The sequence below is a fragment of the Acomys minous genome (assembly GCF_964271855.1).
Source record: "Acomys minous genome assembly, chromosome: 15".
NCBI lineage: Eukaryota > Metazoa > Chordata > Mammalia > Rodentia > Muridae > Acomys > Acomys minous.
The window spans coordinates 25,208,900-25,231,616 of record NC_140497.1 but is presented as its reverse complement, the minus strand read 5'-3'; the positions used below and the strand labels follow the sequence as shown (position 1 = coordinate 25,231,616).

Genomic DNA, 22,717 nt, shown 5'->3' with positions numbered 1-22,717 from the left:
GTTGATATGTCAAAATTCAACCATTCACGGAAATAGAAATATTAATAGCATGATAATAATATTTAATAACAAACAATTGAAACAACCATGAGCTTAATGATCCATATTGCGTTTTCTCCATGTGTCCACTCTATAGAAATAATGATGTCGCTGTGTACTTCCACGTTATTGAACAATCGGTATGAAATGGAGTCTTCACTTCAATTATCTTATTCAACATCTCTTGATGTCACACAAAAGCAATAATAAAAGGTAGAGGAAAAAACAGCTGTTTTTTTGGGCACTACAGACAGTATTATAGACAGTTTTATCTTAGTTTGGGAGGGGAGAGAGAAGTGGAGGGGAATGGAGGGGGGGAAGGGGGGGAAGAAACATTTTTCCAATTAGCTAAAATTAAGATAAATAAAAGTACAAAGAATAAGAAAAAAATCTTACTTTTAATTAACATTTCATCAAATGTGTTTGTTTTACAGAAGGGAAAGCAGCGGCAGAACCGTTCGGTTAAATCGCTTGCTTAAAAATACACAGCCAGGAAACGGCAGAGTTTGAATTTCAATCATAGCAATCTGAATCACCATTTAAAATCGGGGTTTAGCAAAGTCACAGGATGAGAAAACTTCTAGGGCAAACTCTGACCGGACTATCAGTGTTTATGCAGCGGATTGCCACAAATGCCAATGAGCAGAGACAGGGTGAATCTTTGAACTGCTTTATTCAGAGCGCCCGTAATCTGAGAAGGCAGGATTAACATTTTTTTGTGTGATTTGTTTTACCTGTTATCTGTCTCACAGTTAGCAAACCGGAACAAAGGAAATCAGTCATTCCTGAGTCTGGTCCTGTCTCTCACTCAGGTCAGGTGGTCAGTCTGGTTTCGGAGATTCATGGCTGGTTTGTTTGTTTTGTTTTGTTTGTTGTTTGTTTTTACCGGTTGCACAGGTCCCTCCTTAGTCTCTTTCTAGTTACCTTTGTTAGGTTTGCACACTCCCAAAGCCACCGAGTCTTGCATTCCTCTCACTCTGAAGTCAGATTTAAATCTGAACAAACCAACCCAGCTATTGACAATGTGTACGTGTCAACTCCTTTCTATGGTATTAAGTACAAATGCATCTTATCCATCCATCCTGCCCAGTGTCAGAACGAGACCAAACAGATAATAGGGAGTGTGGAGAGATCCAACACTGCATTTAAAACACACACACACACACACACACACACACACACACACACACACACACACACACACACACACTCCAATGTGCTAATTAGTTGTGTGAGCGTTTTGCATGCATTAGGTCGCTTATTCCTTGCAAACAATTTTGTGAGGTGGGTGCTATTAACTCCATTTTTCTGGCTAGGACATTTGATAGATGGTTGCATTTCAAGAGCTGCTTCTGAAGCGAGACAGAGCAGACGGATATCTGAGGAAAGCTGTGCCGGCCAAAGCAACGCTCCAGAAAATGAAGGAAGGTTTAAGTTTCGCAGCCAGGTAGTGGCTTGTCCTAACTTTCAAATCTGCCCAGCCAGCCCGCCAGAGCGTCACAAAGCCCGCCTCTCAACTACAAAGCCACGCCCCCAGGCTGGCTGTTCTCTAAGCTCCCAATACTTCCCTTCTTCTCTCGGACTCCACCCACCTCGGAAAGAATCATTTCCGAGTATGTTGGATTCTGATTGGTCCAGAAGCCGGAAGTGAGGGCGGGCGGTGGTGCCGTTGCCGCAGTGACAGTACGGGGGAGTGGGAAGATGGCGGCGTCGCGTCGCTCTCAGCATCATCACCACCATCATCAACAACAGCTCCAGCCCGCCCCAGGGGCTTCGGCTCCGCCACCGCCACCTCCACCGCCGCTCAGCCCGGGCCTGGCTCCGGGACCCACCCCAGCCTCTCCCACGGCAGGCGGCCTGGCGCCCTTCGCCTCCCCGCGGCACGGCCTGGCGCTGCCGGAGGGGGATGGCAGCCGGGACCCGCCCGACAGGCCGCGATCTCCCGACCCGGTGGACGGCGCGGTCTGCACGGTGGCAGCTACGGCCGCTGTCCCGGCAGCTTCCGCCGCCGTCGGGGTCGCTCCCAGCGCAGCCGGCGGTGGCGGTAACAACTCGGCGTCGTCCACTTCTTCCCCGACTTCTTCGTCTTCCTCCCCGTCCTCCCCTGGCTCGAGCTTAGCGGAGAGTCCCGAGGGGACCGGAGTTGGCTCCGCTGCAACTTTGGGACCCGGGGCGGCGGGCCTCGGCCCGGGGGTCCCAGCCGTGAGTGGGGCCCTGCGGGAGCTGTTGGAAGCCTGTCGCAATGGGGACGTGTCCCGGGTGAAGAGGTTGGTGGACGCAGCGAACGTGAATGCAAAGGATATGGCCGGTCGAAAGTCTTCGCCCCTCCACTTTGCAGCAGGTCAGAGACTTTAGAATTGTGTTTTTGCAGTTTTTGGAGCGAGGGCGGGTAATAGGACTAGGGAAAAAAAAAGTTACAGCTAGTGATGAGACTAGTAGGGCCTTGGTTGTTTTTCTTTTACCTCTCACCCTGAGACCTGAAGTTAGTGCCTGGGTGGTGGGGGCGTAGAAGGGGGGGTACCTGTGAATCTGCAGCTTGGCGTTCGCAACAGCAGTGGGACTTCAACTTGTAAACTCCGTGTAGTGGTTGACGCTGGCTATGGACGTACTTAAACTTTTTCCCTTGAGAGTGTGTCTTGATACAGGATAGATTTGAGTAGCTTGAGAACAGCTCTGCCGTTCCTGTGCTAGTTTGTTTTGTTTTTTTACAACACGGTTATGTCTCTTGAGGACAGACACTCCCGGCCAAAAGAAGTGTACGGGCAACTCAACAAGTGTTTAGAATCTATTATATTAATACGCAAGACAGTGGTGTCTGTGAAACTCCGTCTTTTCTCAGGAGTTTTCAGTCTGTTTGGAGAGACTACCACCGGCCAGTCGGAGACAATAGTGATAAGGGTATTGTTCGCCTTACGATGTGGGGAGAGAGAGCCGCTTTGGGGTTGCGAACTCCTCCTTTGTGTATTTACCCTGTCTCAGCTAGTTCATTTTCTTAGAGACAAAGATGATAGGCTGTTTGAGGATTTAGAAAGCAGTCTCTGGCGTGAAAATTCTCCCAGTAGGCACAGGTTTCTGAACGCTGAACTTTACTTTTTGCCCCTCCCCCTTCTGAGCAAGTAGTTTTCTTTCAGAAACACGTAATATTTTTTTTTATAAACCACAGAAACGCAAAGCAAAAACAAACAGGCCATACATAGCCTCACTGCTTTGATACCGCCTGTTTTTTTTTTTTTAAATAAAGACAATTATGTTCCGTACTTTAAAACACTACCTTTGAAGTATGTACGTTACATATTTCTTATACATTCAAATAGGACAGAAAGATACAAAATTAAAAGACATACTTTTAAAATAAAATACCAAAGCTAACTTTTAAATGTTAGATTTAAAAAAAAAGTTTGTTTTTCTTCATGAGTACCTGTGTGTTTGCTAGGGGTTTGTGTGTGTGTGTGTGTGTGTGTGTGTTGTGTCTGTGTTTGTAGGCTCCCAGAGGTCAGTTCCCCGGAGCTGGTGGTTGTGGGGTCACCCACCATGGGTGCTCAGCCGCTTTGGAAGAGTAAGCAGTGCTTAACTTCAGAGCGTCATCTCCTGCTCCCGCTCTGCCTTGAGATGCTGTAGAACACCAGGGCTTTGCTTCTGTTGGGGGAACGTTCTCCCCCTGGGCTACATTTCAGGGTATCACTCCTTCACTTTGTTCTGTAAGCTTAGGCTTAGGACTGTATATAGGGTTTCTGCCTATAACCTGGCGGGTACTGCCGTTCTCATTCAGGCACACATCTTTAAGTGAGTCTAGGTTTGCAAGCAAAGTAGTGGAACATGGACGTTGAGTCAGCAGTGTGATTTAGAGCTTAAGCTATAATAATCTCTTCTTGGGTTTGTAATTGCAGTGCACAGATCCTAGTTACTCAATGTTTGGGGGAGAAAGTAGTAGTGTGGGGCTTATAGAAAAGGCTAGCTATCAGATTTTTAAATTTTTTTTTTTTTTTTTGCAGCCCATACTTAGAAATAGATTTTGTATTGTTGCAATTGTTGCAGATTACACTCTCCCTTATGTGTGTGTTGTACTTTGGTATTTTTATATAGTCTTCCACTTAACAAATTGTGTCTGTGATTCATTAATGTTAATGATCACACTGGGAATCATCAGATTACTGGCTCTATGCTAGGTATTTAGACACTAACTGTTGAATGTGATGAACTGGCTTTTAAGTAAGCTTTCATCTAAGTAAATGAAAAGTGAAGGCACTTGCTTGTTTTAAATGGAATAGCATTTCTTTTTCTTGTTTTGATTTTCTTTCTTCCCTAGTTCTTTTTTCTCTGTCTTTCAAGACTGGTCTGGACAGGCTCAACGTTCGTCCTCATCCTCCCAAGTGCTAAGATTTCAGGCCTGTGCTACTACACATGATTTCTTTTTCTTTAGACTAAGTGAACGTTCTGAGACTGTTTACTTTACTTTTCCAAATCTGATGTATGTGTTGTCTCACAAATGTATAACCAACATGCTACTTTCTGGATCACTTTACTCATTTAAAATTAGCACACACAGAATAGTGCTTATTTCCCAGTCATGGCTTTAATTCACCACAAATTACTTAGAATTCTTCTCTGGAGTTTTGCGTGTACTCACATACATTAGATTGCAAACAGTGGAACAGCCTTATATAATTATTTTGTAGTTAGAAGAACCTAATCTTGATCTGGCTTAAAAAAAAAAAAACCTTCGTCCTTTAGCTCATTTGTGGAAAACAGACATTGATAGCTATTGAATTCTCCATGGTAAAACAAAACAAAGCATTCTCTGGTTGATCTACCTGTTCATGTTTGTAGAGTGTGAAAGCTTCCTAAAGTCTGGTTTCCATTGGAAGTGGGCTGAGTAGTTGGGAGTGCTTGTTAGTTGACTATTAGTTGATTGTTATTAAAGCCACTGTTTTGTTCTGGAGTTTTTATGGATAGGAAATGAACAAATGTCTTGGATGGAAAGTTTTTAAAATTCTAGCTAATAAGAATTCCTTAATGTGTTAAAAACTTGCAGAACTTTGGAGTGGCAGATAATTCTTTACTTTATAGAGCTTACTGTGTAGTGAGAAGTTTACAGAATAACTGTAAAACCTCACAGTGTAACCTGTAGGAGTATATTCTACTGCTTTTTAGAGTATTTAGAAAAGACTGTTAATTCTGGATTTGGAGCAAGCAGTTAGGAAGTCTTTCCTTTAAAAAACATTGATTAGTTGAGTTTTCTTTTTGAAACAGGGCTTTTACTATGTAATCCTGGCTGTCCTGGAATTGTCTGTGTGGAGCAGGGTGACCAGGCTCACAGACTTTTGTAAGAAGTCTGCCTCCCTGCCTCTGCCTCTTGAGTGCTGATATTCTGGGTGTGCATTACTGGTCACCAAAACCTTTTTAAGTACCACTTTAAAGTGAAATTATCTTAATTCACTTCTCACTATTGATGTATTTTTACAAACAAACCAGTATAATTTTCATTTTTGTTTTGTTTTGTTTTTTTTGAGACAGGATTTCTCTGTGTAGTCCTGTCTGTCCTAGACTTGCTTTGTAGACCAGGCTAGCCTTGAACTCACAGAGAGCAGCCTGCCTCTGCCTCCCAAGTGCTGGGATTAAAGGTATGCGCCACCATACCCAGCCTCAAACCAGTATAATTTTCATGAAACTTCTTTTCACAAAAGAGTTCAGAACTGGGCGTGGTGATGCATGCCTGTAATTTTAGCACTTTGAGAGGCAGGTGTATTTCTGAGTTCGAGGACAGCCTGATCTACAGAGTGAGTCTAGGGCAGCCAAGGCTACACAGAGAAACCCTTTCTCAAAAAACAAACAAAAACAAAAAAAAGAAAAGAGAGTTCAACTCAACATTTTCTTTTAAAAGTTCAAACAGTTTTGAGATCCCTGTTCTAAGTATTTAGCATTAATTTTTAAAGCTTCATTTTTAAAAATTTATGCGTGTATATGTGTCTTTGTATAGGGATGTATGTGCACATGCGCATGTGTGCATGCATACATATGTGTGTGTAGAGAGCGAGCAGAGAGAAACCCTGAGAGTGTTGGATATCCTAGAGTTGCGTGTGGCTTGAGCTCTGTGAGGTGGTGACTGGGAAACTAACTTGGATCCTCTGGAAGAGCAACAGGCCCTCTTAACCACTGTGTCGTCTTTGTAGCCCCTCATAGTATGTCATTTTATTTTATTGTTTTTTTGAGACAGAGTCTTTACATATCTCTAGGACGGTCCTAGAATGCATTTGCTGTATAGATCAGGTTGGTCTTAAACTCACAGAGCCTCTACCATGCCTAGCCTGGTGTTTATTTTAAATGAAGATGTTTGATGTAGGCTTCTGTATTGTTTGTTAACTGTGTATTATAAGGCATTTTAGAATGTATGTCAGTTTTGTTTTCTTGGTTTGGATGGGACCCCCCTGTAGCACACATTCAACCCCACAAAAGTTGCTCAACTCATTCTAGATACTGATATTTCATAAAGATAATACTGGCTTCCCCCAGCTCCTCCTTTTCCAGTACAGTTTTTAATAGCTAACTACACTACACAGTGTCCTGGAGTGGGAATCTGTGCAGTCTGTGCCTCTGCTTTTTACTGCTGACAACCACATTGATTTGGGGCGAGAGTTACCTTCACTTGGTTCTCAGTTTTCTTGGAGACAGCCTGTCTTTAGGTTAGGTTGGCTTCCTGACGCCCCTGCCACAGCCTCCCGAGTGCTGGGATCCTAGGCCTGTGCCACCAAGGCACGCTTCTCAGGATTGAAAGGTCCGACTGTGGTAGAAGAAAAGAACTTGCTCTGCAAATTCCTTCCTAGGTTTAAACTGTTTGGTTGAAGTGGGCTTGTGTACCTCATGGTTTCTAAAAGTTGTGCATGTTCCTTACAGTTCGCAAGGAGCTTTGAGTTGGAGGGTGCATGAAATGTCTCGCTCTTTTGTGTTAGTGGTGTCATTCTTTGGAAGCGACGCTTTAAAGAATAAGCTAGCTGTTTGATGTCATTACAAATATGTCTCCAATAACGAAAAAGGTAACAAGTAAACTTACCTGAGACTGCTCATATTTCTGCCTTATGCTGTTGGCTTAAATCTTCCTCAGTCTCAGACTCTTTGCTTAAGAGCGTGCCAGTGTAGATTGCAGGCACTGAGTAGGTGTCCCAGTAAGCTGAGTTTTGATGCATACAAACACCTCAGACCCTTATAAAAGTCACTACAAAGCCAGAAAGCTCAGTTTTCTGGGATGAGCAGTCATATTTAAAAGTTCTTGAAGTGGTCTCGTCCAGTTCACACTCTTCTGTAAGGCCAGCCTCTCCCGACGTCTGTTGTTGTATGTCAGTAATCCCTCTGCGCTCAGCAGATTCGTTGTAGCAGTGTGCGTCTTTCTGTTGTGACTATTACAACTAAAGCTGTTAAGACATACATTTTTAAACTTTTGTGTGTATAGGGTTTTTTCTTCTTGGACAAAAATGTATTGGAACTGTTGGATCTTGGGTTAGGTAAATGTCCGGGGTGGTGGCCCGTAGTCCCTTGAAAGTGGCAGGACTCAGACGATCGGTTTCATAGAGCAGCGCACAGCGTGACTCTTGATTTCAGAGCAGGCCAACTGGGAGCAGCGTAGGTGAGGAAACAGAACTTAGACTCTTTCCAGGGTTCTCATTCCACTTTGGCTGGGTGGGTATTTCGAAAGAAAGTGGCTCAGCCCCTGCTCAGGAGGAGGTGACCACACAAGGTATGCCTACACTTACAGTCCTGTGTTGCTTAGTGATAGGGATCAGGTTGGAGAAATGCGCTGCTAGGTGCGATTGTTGGCTGTGATCATCAGAGTGTGCCCACAGAGGCCCGTGGCACATGTGATATACATCGTGCTCTGTGGTGTTGCTTCTAGGCTGCACACTGTCCAGTATCTTGTCAGTGTCTGAGTTTTGATTGTAGTGACACAGTGCTGAGTATTTGTACATAAACAGAGAAAGTAAATGGTAAAACAAGATACGAAAAGTGAAACAGTATACCCTTAAAGACACTTAGCATGAGTGGAGTTTGTGGAATTGGAAGTCAGTCTGGGTGAATTAGAGAGTGAACAGGAAGGCCTATGCGTTTAAAAAAAATATTGTAACTTATAGCCATCCTAATTTATAAAACTATTTTTTTTTTCAGTGATGTTTTAACCTTAACTTGATGCCCTTTTGTTTGTTGGAGCCAGAGCTTCTCATGTGGCCCACGATAGCCTTGAGTTGATGACCCTCAGCTTCACTCCCTGGGTAGTAGGCCTGTACTGCCATGCCTGATCAGGACTTTTCCACTTTATCTTTAAAAACTTGTAAACTTTTGATTCTTTGGTTTTTCAAGACAGGGTTTCTCTATGTAGCTTTGGCTGTCCTGGGCTTGCTTTGTAGATCAGGCTGGCCTTGAACTCACAGAGATCCACCTGTCTCTGCCTCCCAAGTGCTGGGATTAAAGGCAGGCACCACCATGTCTGACTCTCTTTTATAATACTTAAAACACAGACATACGGTATACAGTCGAACAAAATATTTTTATCTTTTGTAGCCTCAATGTTTCCTTATTTAAAACCATTTTATTTTAGTTGTTCTTTCTGTATGTTATTGCTCAGAAGTAGAATAGATTAGTCAGCTGAGGCCAACACCGGGTCAGAATAACTGTCACCACTGTCTCCTCGTGCCGGAAGCTAGGAATCCAGTGTCTTGTCCACCTGGAATGTGCTTAGGGACTGTAACAGCATTGGGCCATCTCCTACAATTTCACTGCCTTCTGCAGTACCTGCAAAACCTGCAAAGTATGCTTGAGGCTGCTTTCTATGTATTTTTTTTAAGTGTAAGATAATGATGGAAAACATAATATGGTAAATATATCAAGCTGGTAAATTATTAGCCGTACCAAGTCTATGTTCTGTATGTTACTGTATAAGCTGTGGTTTTATATGACAGGGACAGTGTGAGTACACCACAGTGGGTTTGTTTACACCAGAATCACCACAGACAAAGAAGTAGTGCATCGTGGCATCACAGTGGCAATGGTATCACTTCATGATAGTTTTTTCAGTGCTGTAATGATCTTCCCACTGTTATGTGACTCGGTATCTCCTTGACTCAACACTGTTATGCAGCTGTGACTATATGCAGATCACTGGTGTCATCCTAGAAGCTGCCTTTCCTGGTGACTTGTCGTGCTTTCTAGCATCAGGTAATGCAGAGCATTCCATCCAGGTTTGGCTTTCCTAAGAAGGTGGTATAAATGCCTCCTTAACCAGTGCTTTAGCCTGGGTCCAGCTCAGCTGCCCTTACTGTGTAACAGTTGCCTGGGGCTACGAGTTCCAAGTACATTTCTAAGTTTGTCAGATGATCTGTTTTTCTCTCTAAGATTAGGTTTGCCTTGGTGTGGTGTGGTGTGGTATGGTGTGGTGTGGTGTGGTGTGGTGTGTGTGATGTGGTGTGATGTGGTGTGATGTGGTGTGGTGTGTGTGGTGTGTGTGATGTGGTGTGATGTGGTGTGGTGTGGTGTGATGTGGTGTGGTGTGGTGTGATGTGGTGTGGTGTGATGTGGTGTGGTGTGTTGTGATGTGTTGTGTTGTGATGTGTGGTGTGGTGTGGTGGTGTGGTGTGTGTGGTGTGTGATGTGGTGTGTGTGGTGTGGTGTGGTGTGGTGTGATGTGGTGTGTGATGTGGTGTGTGTGGTGTGGTGTGGTGTGGTGTGTGTGGTGTGTGATGTGGTGTGATGTGGTGTGGTGTGGTGTGTGATGTGGTGTGTTGTGGTGTGGTATGTGATGTGATGTGGTGTGGTGTGGTGTATTGTGGTGTAGTGTGTGTGGTGTGGTGTGGTGTGTGATGTGGTGTGGTGTGGTGTGTGTGGTGTGTGTGTGTGGTGTGTTGTGGTGTGTTGTGTTGTGGTGTGGTGTGGTAGGGGTTGGCTGCAGTGTTCATGTGTAGTGTACATGTATGCCACCACATAGTTGTACCACTAGTTCAACATCATGCAACTAAAAGCAATTAGTAGGTGACTTACAAAAACCACGCGTTTCTCATAGTGCTGGAAGTCTGACGTCAGGGTCGCAGGTTAGCTTCTGAGGTGCTGATTGGCTACTTCTTAGTACATTCTCATGTGCTGAGCAGAGAGCGATACCAAGAACGAGCATATGTGTAAATGAGCACTCTCATGGTTTTTCTTATAAAGGCTCTAAGTCTCACTTACGTTACTTAATTGCCTCCCAGAGACCTCATCTCCTAATCCTGCCACACTGGGAGGTTTCGGTGCACAGATTTTTAAGACATGGCATGTGTTCATGCGCATGCTTAGGTGGCAGGAAGCTGGGAAGGTGTAACAGCTGAGGAGTGTGATCAGTAGGAGGGAGTGAGCATGCGCATGCTGCTATGCCATCAACCCGCTGCCCTTCCTCAGGGCGGGGGGTGGGGGGGTCGGGGTGAGGGTGGGGGGGGGGTGGGGGCTTGCTGGTCAAAGCTCCTTGATGTTAGACTTGCCAGAGAAATTTATCACTTAGGTTTTTATTTTATTTTTATTTTCTTTGCTTCTCACATACACTTATTAATGTCACATTGCAAATGGTACTTAGACAAGTGTCCAGTGATATCATGTCCATCTAATACAGTTTGCTTAAGCTTAGCCGACACGATTCATCTTGAGTGGACTCAGGGAGCTGTTAACGATGGCCACGGGCAGTTGCAGGACCGCATCGTTTCACAGCTTTCTTCTTCTATCAGCTCTCTTGATTTTATCAAGGACGAGGGGCATTAACCCCATGCCTACCCAAATTTCCTGGTAAACCTGCGTATAGTAGGGTTTCATTGGGATCCAGGCATTCTTAATAAGGCTTTGAAGCATCTTGGCAGACCCAGGCCACAGGCCACACAGGATTCCACAACAGACTGGGAAAGGTCACTGAGCACACAGGCGCCATGCAGGGCTTCAGGTTTTGTTTTGTTTTAAAGATTTGTTTATTTATTATGTATACAGTGCACATCAGATCATATTATAGATGGTTGTGAGCCACTATGTGGTTGCTGGGAATTGAACTCAGGACCTCTGAAAGAGCAGTCAGTGAGCCATTTCTCTAGCCCACCCACCCCCCCCCCTTTTTTTTTTTTTTTTTATAATTGTGGTCTTTCTAATAGAAAAGGAGCTGAGCTACTTGTGTCATTCATGTGGCTTCTTGGTCAAAATTGATCAGCATTAGTCATCGTGAATAGGGCTGTAGTGTGAGGATGATGTAAAAGAAAAAAATTCATTGCTTATTATCAAATGAACCATAAGAAATGGACTTTTAGTTTATTGTTTGAAAAATACTGTATTTATTTATTTATTTATTTATTTATTTATTTTTGGACTAGGGTGAGTTTCTTGGGATTTTATTGAGGTCTAGGCACTTGGGAAGATGATTTTAAGCCTAAGTTTTTGAAAATCATTTTGACTTGAAGTAATTGAGGAAAGTCTTAGTGGTGTGTGCTTTAGCGGCTCCATCGGGTTCTGGGATTGCTGTAATCATCAGTCGCTGGCTGTCTTGTGGAAACTTGCTTTGTGTATTTGCTCGGGTTCTCTCTGTAGAATGAAAGCAGCAGGGCCTTAGCTTTTCAGTTCCTTGGGGATTGGAGGCTTCCTAGTTCAGTTTAAACAAATGAGTCTTTCTCTTTTTCTTTCTTTTTTTGGGAGGGCGTTTTTGAGACAGGGTTTCTCTGTGTAGCCTTGGCTGTTCTGGACTCACTTTGTAGACCAGGCAATCCTCCTGCCTCTGCCTCCTGAGTGCTGGGATTAAAGGTGTGTTCCACCACGCCCAGCAAGTCTTTTTGTTTTAAACTGAAAAGGAGAAATAAAGTAAAGCCTCTTCTCTTTTTGGTTGTAACTAATGGCTAGTGGCAAATTTTTGTTTATTTGTTTAGGCTTGTAAGTTTTTATTTTTAAAGAATTGAGTAAACCTTTGACAGTTAACACAGATGACTTCTGTTAATTGCAAGGTCAAACTGCCTTTTAAAAGAACTTATCCACTGACCCACACATCTTAAAAGCTACTGTATTCATATCACTAGTTAGAGTTTTAAAAATTAATGCAACTTCCCAATATGTAGCTACTGACAGTGCTTTTAGAAAGGTTGGGTGTGTCCAAGTAGATCTGACAGGATTGGATGCCCTCAGTCCGAAATATTTAAGGGAGCCTTTTGATGACTTCATCCGTCCATCCATCCATCCATCCGTCCATCCATCCGTCCATCCATCCGTCCATCCTGTTAATATATTGTCTTTATCTCCTTTTTCATATGCTTACCTTCTTATACTGACTGTGGAAATTTGACTTTTTTTTTTTTAAAGATGACACAAAATTACAGTTAATAAGTAATTATTAGCTGTTTTATAAAATAATGTCTGGAATAGAGGTGGCTTAAGTTGTGCTTTTGTGTAGGAGAAATCTCATTTAGAAAAAAAAATTCTTCTAAACTAATTTGTAGAGCAAGGTATTAAAAAACATGGCTCACCCAGTTTTTCCCTCAAGGCAAAACCATAATGTAGGAATGGGATATACCATTGTTAACCTGTTGGGCTTTTAAGAAAACGAGGACTTTAATATGGGTATTCAGTTCACATCTGAAGAGTGGGCTTTTTAGGTTAATAGTTCTAATCTCAGGTCTGACTTCCTTATATCTAGAAATAATAACTTTTAATGTACTAATCTACCTTTTTGTTGTCAAAGTCAGACGTCACATAGCTATTAAGTGACACAGTAGATTAAACTTGTATATTTGTTTGACTTAAAATCATTAGGTCCAGGCTGCTCAAATGGAAACTTCATAGTAATGAGAAATAAAAGTTCTATTTTGAGTTGTTTTACAATTTGACAGTTGTCATGGCTTTTTTAAGTTGGTTTCCTGATAGTAAAAGCAGTCATTTTAAATTAGAAAGTGAAGGAAAAAGCTGTCCATCATTTTCTCACCCAAGACTTGCTAGAGACTTGTGGTAGATGTAGCCCTCCAACTCTTTTCCTGGCATTTAAAGTAAAACTCTTCAGTAAGTAGGATATTAGAACATTTGCAATTATTAAAATCTTGTTTTTAAGTTTTTTAACTTATGTGTATGGGTGTGTATCTGCATGAGTTCATGTACACCATGTGTGTGTATGCGTTCATGTGTGGAAGTCACATCTGGAGCTGGCTGGCCTCAGTGTTAGGAGCCCTGTCTCCCCAGCCTGAGCACTAGGCTTACAAGTGGTGTGCCTCTGCTGCCTTACACACTCAGGACCATGGGCTGCATGGTGTTCACTTTACTGACTGAGCCGTTTCCCCAGCCTGAGAACTCATTATTTAATATTGCCAAGGTGAAACATGGAAATATTGGTGGTATTCAGTAGAATGGATTTCAGCAGTTATGTTAATAATACCCTTTTCAGTTTCTGTCAGTTATCGATGGGTCTGAATGACTGTGGTTCTGGCCGTGTGGAATTCACCAGCAAGGAAGTGTTGGTGGAAATGAAATGAGCATCATGAAACTTGCCTAGTTAACAGTTACTGAGACAATCCCACAGTGTAGTCCTCACTCTCACACCTGTTTCTAAGGGACCAAGATAGGGCTCTACTAAAATCATATGATCCTTAAGCAGAAGCTCATCAAATAGGTCTCAGATCTTCTGCAGGATGATGCATGGTGTTATTTCTTGTCTTTATATGTATGATGTTTCCTGGGTAGATGGGAACAATCAACCATCTTTGCGCCCCAGATCAGGCACCGGTGACAGACCATAGAAAGAATTGTACCAAGGCTGGCTTGCTCAGCCGTTGAGCTTATTGGGGTTACTTGCAAGAGCATGTATGACCTGGGCAGCTACTCACTGAAAAGCCCAGTGCAGCATGGTTGCTTACTCAAAAAAGCAGCATAAATAGAGTACCCTGCCCAACTTGTAGGCAGCCCTACCAAAGAACCTGCTCTTCCCAGCAGTTGTTGAGTGCTGTGAGGTACCCTAGGGTAGAGCATCATGGAAAGAAGAGAACAGCTATTTTCAGCTATTTCATTTGACTTGAGACTCTTCCATTTCAAAGTGTTAGTAAGGTCCAGTGCACCACCATGCACCAGTCACCCCCGTCAGCAGACGTGGAGGGAGCGCCTTCATTAGGCATCTACTAGATAGAGATTACAAGTAGCTATAAATAAGCCATCCTTCATGAACACCCCACTGCTTAATCCAGGGCTGCTGCATAGCCCTCCACCCACGGTGGGCTTTCCTGGGGCTCAGCCTGGCTGGGGATCAAGGAGAAACAGGTCTATAGTCTTGCCTTCAGTGCTTGCTGGTACCCAGCTTCCTGATTCAGACAGGCTTTGGTTCTTGCCTTTCCATGAGTCATAGCGGGCTGCTAAAAGGATTCCTTCCAGGCTGGGCCAACAGTCTTTACCCCCAGTGTGCCTTCTTATAGGGAGAAATAGACCCAGCATACTCTAGTGGAGTAACTGCCTGTCCCAGGAGAAACTTAGTTCTTTTTCACCTGTACTGTTCTGTATTTCTCTTTTTTGACTTCTTTCAAATCTTTCAGACTTCAAAGCCTTCTAGTGGTTGACAAGCACAGTGTGTGGCTTTTTGTCAGCCTTTTACCTGAAATTCTGGCAGAAATCCTGCCACACTTGTTTTCCAGAGATTTGAGCAGACCCCTTGTCTGCCCTGCCTTTCTCTCATGCCCCCTTGATTGCTTGGACACTTAATGAACAGCTTACACACATACCTAAGTCTTTCAGATTCCACTTTGTAAAGATTGCATTTCACCACGGACTCAGCAAAGCCATTAAAGCCCCATCTCCAGCTTTTAACTTCCTTGTGAATATAATTCTGTCTGGCTGGTGTTGTATGACAGAACTTTTTCCCAGGGAGACATGGCACACATGTCTACTCACCCCAGATAGGGGTACCATGACAGACCAAAGTATGGATACCACTGAAGTCCAACTTGGTGAACCAATAAGTTCTAGTAGGAGCAAAAATGATGCAAAGGCAGCTGTTGTCACCAAAGCCCACCCCAGCATGACTGGTGCACAGTGCACAGCCTGCAGGCAGTTCAACAGGTTGGAGAGTGTCCTTCCAAATGACTCTGGTCTTGGCTTCTGCTTCCCCCGGGCAGCCAGTCTGCTCTCTGAGTCTTCTTTACAGTTTAACTCTTCCTCTGAGAGGGACTCTCAGCTTTTACTTTCTCTGGCAGGAATGGGCCTAATGACTTTATCTGGTCAGTTTCACCAGATACTGACACTGTTTTGAGCTGACCTTCCTTTTTAAGGCGGTTCCTGCAGGATGGACTATTTCCATTTTGGAGGGAGGAAACTTACACACTTGGAGGAAGCTGGCACAACACCTGGTAGAGGCATTAAACATGGTCTTTCTTATGCTCAGTTCTGTCCTACCTGTTGGCCATATAGCCTTCGACACTTGCAAGAACTCTGGTCATAACCAGCTGGTCATAACCAAGTATCCTGAGGTGAGTCCCCCAGGGACTGACTTTCCCTCATGCTGCCTCAGATTATGCAGCTTTACCCTCATGCAGGGATGAGTCATTACATTGATCATTTTCTCTGCTTCTGGGGCAGGCAGACCCAGCTCATCTGTCCCCACGCTCCAGCAGCTTCATGGAAACAGGCTGTGAGGACTCTGATTGTTTTTCAGGTGCTGTGTGCTATTCCCTGGTTACCATAGCCCACTATCAAGGCTGCCATCTGCCTGTTGAATCAGAGTTATCTCTGTATTAAAATTAGACCTGAGTAGCTGGTATTGGCCCTTCCTTGCCATCTTCCTTTTCATTTTGATTCTTCCCGTGCATTCTAAGTTTTTGGGTGCTAGTAAAGGCTGTTTAGCACAGATAGAAATTTTATTCTATTCCTTTGCACCTCACAAGTTGTAAGAAACAGCAATCTAGCACCTCCAGCCCACCTCCCCCACCCACCCCCTATTTTTCTGAGCAAACCATGGGCTTATGTGGAGGATAGACAGCATCCACATGTCTTTTTCCTGTTGTAACCCTCCCTTAACACTGACAAGATTTTTGTTTGTTTTGAGTAGACAGCTCATCCTCAGTTGTAAGTCTTATCACTCACAGCAAAATCCATACGCCAGCTGCCACAGCCTACTTATAGTCCTATCCAGTATTTGGTGCTTTGAGTGACTGCAGTACAGTCTCTGGTCCAGGAGCTGTTTCGGGGACATCCTCTTACTCGAATAATGGGGACCAGCCTCAGTTGCATATCTTAGACTTCTCATGGGCTTTGTTTGCCCTGTTTGGGTGTTAATTACATTGTGTGACTTTTCCTGGGAATACATGAACACTCAGCCCCACTCGTACCCCAATGGCAGATTAAAGAAATGGTTATTCCACCCAAGTTTCGGTTAGTGAAACAGTGAGTTTATTAAGGGTACTGCAGGGAGCTTGACTGACTCTGGAAGCTGTATCCCCAGAAGGCCCGCATCAGCTCACTTCATAACAACTGCACCACTTGAGTTTGCTCCGCAAGTTGCTGGTAGCCCCACAGAAGAGTCTCCTCCGTCAACACCTGTTTACTACTTACATATCCCTGGGGAGGGTCATCTTTAGTTTTGAGTAAGTTTCTTGTGATGTGAACTTCCTCCCTTCAAGGAGGGATTGTTTAATTAGGAGGAAATACATAGATAGAGAACACTTAGAGTCAAAATGTTGTTTCTCAAAGGTTTTCATCTCAGGATACTCAGTAATCCTCCCTTACCCGCAGCGTTCTAAGACGCCTGAACCTGGATTATACTAAGCTCTAGATGCATTGTTTCCACACACATATGCCTAGTGTTAGGTTTGGTTCATAGATTAGGCAAGAGATGGACAGCAGTAATATAGAAATATAAGAATTGGTGGTAAATTATGTGTAGGTAGTCTTTTTCACATGAATTTATTTATTCACTTCTCATCCTTATTGAAGCCGCCCCCTCAGTCCCATCCTTACACTCCCCTCCCTAATTTCCCCTCCTTAGGAGGCCCTGCCATGGGTACCAGCCTGCCCTGGCACATCCAGTTGCAGCAGGACTAAGTGCATATTCTCCCACTGAGGCCAGACAAGGCAGCCTAGCTAGGGAAAAGGGGCCCAGAGGCAGGCAGCAGAGTAAGAGACAGCCCCTATTTCCATTGTTAGGGGATCCACATGATGACCAAGTTGCACATCTGCTACATATGTGTAAGAGCCTACGTCCAGCCCATGCATGCTCTTTGGTTGGTGGTTCAGTCTCTGTGAGCCCCCATGAGCCCAGGTTTAGTTGACTCTGTAGGTCTTTTTGTGGTGCCCTTGACCCCTCAATGCCCCCCTCCCCCACCCTGCCACCACCACTCTTCATAAGACTCTCCAAGCTCTGCCTCTTGTTTGCCTGTGGGTCTCTGCATCTGTTTCCATCAGCTGCTGGGTGGAGCCTTTCAGAAGACAGTTATGCTAGTCTCCTGTCTGCAAGCATAGCAGAGTATCATTAATAGTGTCAAGGGTTGGCTCTCTCCCATGGGGGGGGTGTGTGTCTCAAGTTGGGCCAATCATTGGTTGGCCATTCCCTCAATCTCTGCCCCATCTTTATCCCTGCACATCTTGTAGGCAGGACAAATTTTTGATCAAAGGTTTGTGGGTGAGTTGGTGGGTAGGTATGTTTGATCCTCTCCAGAAGTCCCTAAGTAGGAACCCCCATTCTTTCTCCTAAGGGAAGCATGGTTAGCTCCATTCTGTTGTATCTGAATCATCAGCTTAGTAGATAAGAGTGAAGTCTGGGAAAGCACTGGAATACCACAAGAACTGAGGTGAGGCAATGATAGTAGGTAGGTAGATCAGATACTCTGGGTAGAACACAGCACAAAGTACATGATTTACAAATTAGACATTATTTATTTCTCGTCTTTACCATATAATACTACAGTGGCTGGCTGCAGGCCTCTAGTGCAGAATGCAGCACTGTGGGGAAAGGACTGTGTTGAATGTGCGTTTGTTAATTCAGGTTATGTCTGTTGAGACTTATAGTAGAAATTAAAATGTAGAAATAAAAATATATCAATTCCGTTGTTCGAGGGTAAATAACATTTGCAGAGTATATAGCACTTACTCGGTTCTTTCTGAAACAAAGATTACTGAAAAGAAAGGTGTTTTGTGTTTTGAGTCAGTTTAATGCCAGCATTAATAGAAGCCAGTCTAGTTCTTGTATTTTATGTGCCATCATTGTGTGTATTGTATGGGTGAATTAATGAAACAGATAATGGAGTCGTGAAAGAAGTGCTATTTTATTAGTCTTTTCAAATAATAAGATTTTTTTTCTTTATAATACAGAGTTTGGTTAATTCTCGTTAGGAGAGTTTACAGCCTTATCAATGAATTTTTCATATTTCTGGTATGTTAAAATCCACTGACTTATTTTACAGAAATTGATCTTGTTAGTGTATGGTTTGGATTTTTTAGGGGAAGTATTGCATCAGTTTGCCTTTCAGATCTTTCAAAACATTAACATCTTAACTCTAGAAGAATAACAAACAGCATGTCTGTAACAACAATCTTAGAAAAGTAATAGTTATTGGGGAACTGCTAAGGTGTGTAGTGCTGTGAAGCTCAGTATTTGTCTAAAAGCTCAAGTTCCATCTCTAGGAGCAAAGGCAGCTGTTCTCTTCTGAGTAGCGGGCGCCCATGTTCGTCCTGAGAGCATGGCCTGGCAGATGCAGAGTTCCAAACTGGTCCTAAATGGCTGCATTCTATGCCGTTCTTGCTGTTTCACAGTCTTACTTAAATATGGACTCTGGAGGCTGGAATTTAATCAACATTTGCATGAAAAGTATTCCCATGTAAAATTGGCTCTGAAAATATCATGAAGGCCTGTGAGAAAGAGTATGGCCAGATGGTAGTTTGATGTCTCTCTTTGCCAAGTGTCGTGTTAGGGTTTTGTTTGTTTGTTTGTTTTAGAACACTATGGGCATATTTCCCAAATGACCAGCATGATGCTACAAAATCAATCACCGTCACTCTGGGCAGTGAGGAAAGCAGGACCATCAACTTAGTACTGTTTCACGGACAGTTTGAACTTCTCGGATCCCCAGAGAGGATCCCAAGTCACTGGGGACCGCAGCTTGTAGTGTAGAGTGTGCTGACTTAGGGGCAGCTCCTCATTGTGTTCACATGGCCTTAGAGTTGGCTGGTGGGTGTGCACAGTCATATACAGCACAGTGTACGTGTCATTTTCAGAAGAATTACACACTCCCAAAGCTGTAGAATAATAGTTCTCAAACTGGAAGGTTTGTTGCTGGGCCACACTCCAGAGTTTGTCTCTTGGTTAGTCTGTGTGGAGCCGAGTAATTTGCGTTTTTACCAAGCCCCAGGAGAAGCTGCTGCTCTTTGGGAGCGGATTCCTAATCCAGGACTGATTACATCACTAGTGTGGGGTAAGCTCTGTTTTTAAAAAATCCCTTCTCACTGTTTTCATGCATGTGCAAGATTGAGAATCTAGTGAGATATTCTGACAGTTGGTATTCACTTGCATGAGCCTTCCAAGGGGGGGGGGTTATATCTGAAGAAAAGCAGTCCTGGGCCTTTAAAGTGTACTTAAAGGAGCCCTGGGTGCTGGGTCTGTGCAATGGAGTAGGTGCAGTTATTGAAATTCTCATGAGATTTTCGATTGGAAATCTGTGCTGTTAGATTGGCTTTCCCGAGAGTCTACAAGCTTATGTTCCTCACACAGTCCTTACACCTTCAGCACAGCAGACACAGATATGCACAAATCCTAAGTATATTGTAAGGTGCTTTTTCAGTGTTTACACCTGCAGCTGTAAGCCTGTCGTTGAGTCTCTAGCCCTTTACGATGCATAGGTTGGTGCAGTCTGCTCTTGAACTTGGCAAGAGGATTCTGCCGTTGTTACTTGTTCTGTGTGGTTTGGCTGACTTGGGGCAACAGTCTGTTGGTTTTCATTGTGTACAGTCTGTGCTGTGACTGCTGCATCTGGGTATTGTTTGTGTCTGCTGTGAGCAGTGCTCTTAGGAATGGTTTTGTGTAGCCCTAAATGTCAGCATTTAAAGTACATTTCTTGGCGTTTACATTTTTTTATTAGACTCACTTGTTTATGCAGGTGGGGTGTTGTGCCATGCGCACGTGTGGAGGTTGGAGGTCTTGTGGAAGTCAGTTCTCTCCTTTCACCGTGTAGCTTTGGTGGCAAGAGTTTTTACCCACTGGGCCATCTTGCGGGCCCAGTGTTGTAATAAAGCAAATAAATAATATCTACGTTTTATTTTGCATTTCTGGGGAGTCACTTGGCTGTGGTTTCAGACAGTAATTGAGACTTCTTGTGTATGTGTGATTAATCTTTTTTTCTGCCTTTTGCCATTTACTTGTGATTTTTTTTTGTCTTTGCATTTTTTTGTAGTTGATGTAAATATCTGTTGCTGTTTTTATTTAGTTTACCAACTCCCTAGACTTCCTGCCTTTAAAGTTTGTTTTTCACTGTTTTCTGTTGTGGTCTGTAGAGTTCCCTTTGCTCTGCACTGAGAGGTAAGGACTTAAAGACATTGTTTCCTAAACTATTCTAAAGGTGGTTCAGTTGCTTAGCACCACTTGTTGACTAATTTAATCATTATGATAAAATGAAGCTGTTTTTGGTAATTGTGTTAGTTATTTTCTGTGTGTTCTTTCTCCCTGCTTCTAGTTATGATTCATTCATTGTATTGCATTTAGTTTTTCCTTCCTCCCAGAAGAATACCATTGGAGAGGTCTATGATGAAATAAAGGAAGGTAGACGGAAAAATACTGAAAGAGTTCAAAGTCTTCAGCAATTTTTCTCCCTTCTGAGATTGCTGTATGTGCCACTGTTTCTATGCTGCATGAGTCATTTAGTTCCCCTAGCTGTTATGCATTTTCTTGTTTTTTTTTTAAATCTCCAAAACTGTTTATTAGCATGATTAAAAACATTTTTTGAATAGTAACAGGAGCTTCTAAACATGAAAGAGTTATCAGTGGCTCCATCTTATAACAGATATTTGGAATTGAAGGGACAGCTTTATTGCCAGTCTTCGTTTATTAAAAACAATCCATTTATCGGTTCCATGACATCATGACTATTGCTTTGTCTGGGAGTGAGTCACTACAACAGTTAAGTATATTAAAAAAATCTTCCATCATAATAATTGGAGAATGACCTGCATTAAAGAGTGACTCTGAGTAAAGAGTTGATTAAAAATACACAAAGAGTTTGGTTTTGTTTTAAAAGCAACCCTTTACACACTACAAAGAAAGAATTAGTATTTTGGCTATTTAAATTCCTACATGATACTGAAGATGGCAGTCCCCGGAGGTCTGTTTCCACCACCACCACCACCTTGTTCCCGTTCCATTGGACGCGTGCATCCCCTCTTCTGGACAGCAGATTCCAGGGGTGACTCTGAAGACTTAGGCCTCCACATGTTTATACTGGTCTGAGAACAAAGACAGCACCACCCAAAATGTAGTAGTCATTGTACATGTCCCCTTCACACAGGTGTGGCAGTCTAGAAAGCATCATGACAACGCCAGCTTTCCTCAACACCTCTGGTAGGGTGTTCTTCCCAATTCTGTCCCTAGATTTCCAAATTTCCTGATGGTTTCTCCCACTTGCCACCTATGTTTTCCACAAATGGCTGAAAGGGCAAAATCAAGGCAAGGATGACCCTGCCTTGCGTGGGCTCCAAGACACTTCTGATATGGTTTAACAGTGCCAGGGGCTGATGACAGTGTTCCTGTAGATTTAAGCAGCCATCACATCATACTGGAACCCTGTGTTTTGCCACTCATATAATACCAAACGCTTTTCTTTCTGAAAGACTCAGAAGTTTTTAATGGTTGAATTTGTTAGGCTGTGCTGGAGTGTCCTGTTCTCATTGGCAGCCTGCGAGCTCTCCTGAGCCTGGGTAGCTGTGAGAAGCCTGCCATCTTTTGCAGTGCTTCTTCTCTTCCTGCCCCACCACTCCTGTCTCTTCTTCAGTTCTTGCCTTCTGCTCTGATTTTCGAGCCTTCCAGGAGAATTCTTCAGGAGCTCGGGTTAGAGTGATGGAAGTATGCATTCTAGATTGTAGAAAATATCAATAGACATGCTAGGATAGAGTGTGCCCCAGTGTGTTCTGAGCATGTTCTCAGCATTTTTCAGCCTTTGTTTTTCTCTAAATGCTGTCACCTTTAGTGTAATTGTGCACTTGGCTCTCTGGCCTGCTGGCAGTATTTTCCCTTGATTTATCCCTCTACTTTTGGCTGGAGCTGGACTGGAAATCCTGTCTTCATATTTCACAGAAGCAAGCGGGACACTGACAGTGTTGAGGAGTGTAGGCTTCCTCGGGTGTATTGCCTGCCTAGGCAGGATAATTATCTTCTGCTAGTGAGCTAATCTTTTTTGCATTGGACTCTAACCATCTTTTTTTTTTTTTTTCCTATCCCAAGAAATATTTTTCCTATAGTTTGTTTTTAAACTCCTGGTCTCTTACCTTTTTTTTTGTTTCTGGTGGTTTCTTGGTCTGTGGAACGTCTACAGACCAAGGTTCTCAACTAGAATTTGGGCGCCAAGCTGTTCTTGCTTTCTAAATGAATCTATGCCAGGTCTCCACTGTTGCACTGTGCAGCAGGAATTTTCCTAACTAGTTGCCTCTGTTCTTTTTTCCTTGATTCTTTAATTTTTATTGTGACATGCACTCGTGTGTC

The 22,717-nt window shown here is 43.3% G+C and overlaps 1 protein-coding gene across 2 annotated transcripts in view; it reads left to right on the top strand.

Moving 5' to 3' along the window:
- TNKS (tankyrase) overlaps nt 1-22,717 on the top strand; it is a 164,185-nt gene that overhangs the window by 10,287 nt on the left and 131,181 nt on the right. The window contains exon 1 of one of the 2 annotated variants that reach the window (XM_084760365.1): nt 1,683-2,380. The exons of the other annotated variant lie outside the window; for it this stretch is intronic. Coding sequence (XP_084616491.1) covers nt 1,741-2,380 — 640 coding nt within the window. The 5' untranslated portion in view covers nt 1,683-1,740. Of the gene's footprint in view, nt 1-1,682; nt 2,381-22,717 lie in introns of those variants that run through there. 2 annotated transcript variants of the gene reach the window in all.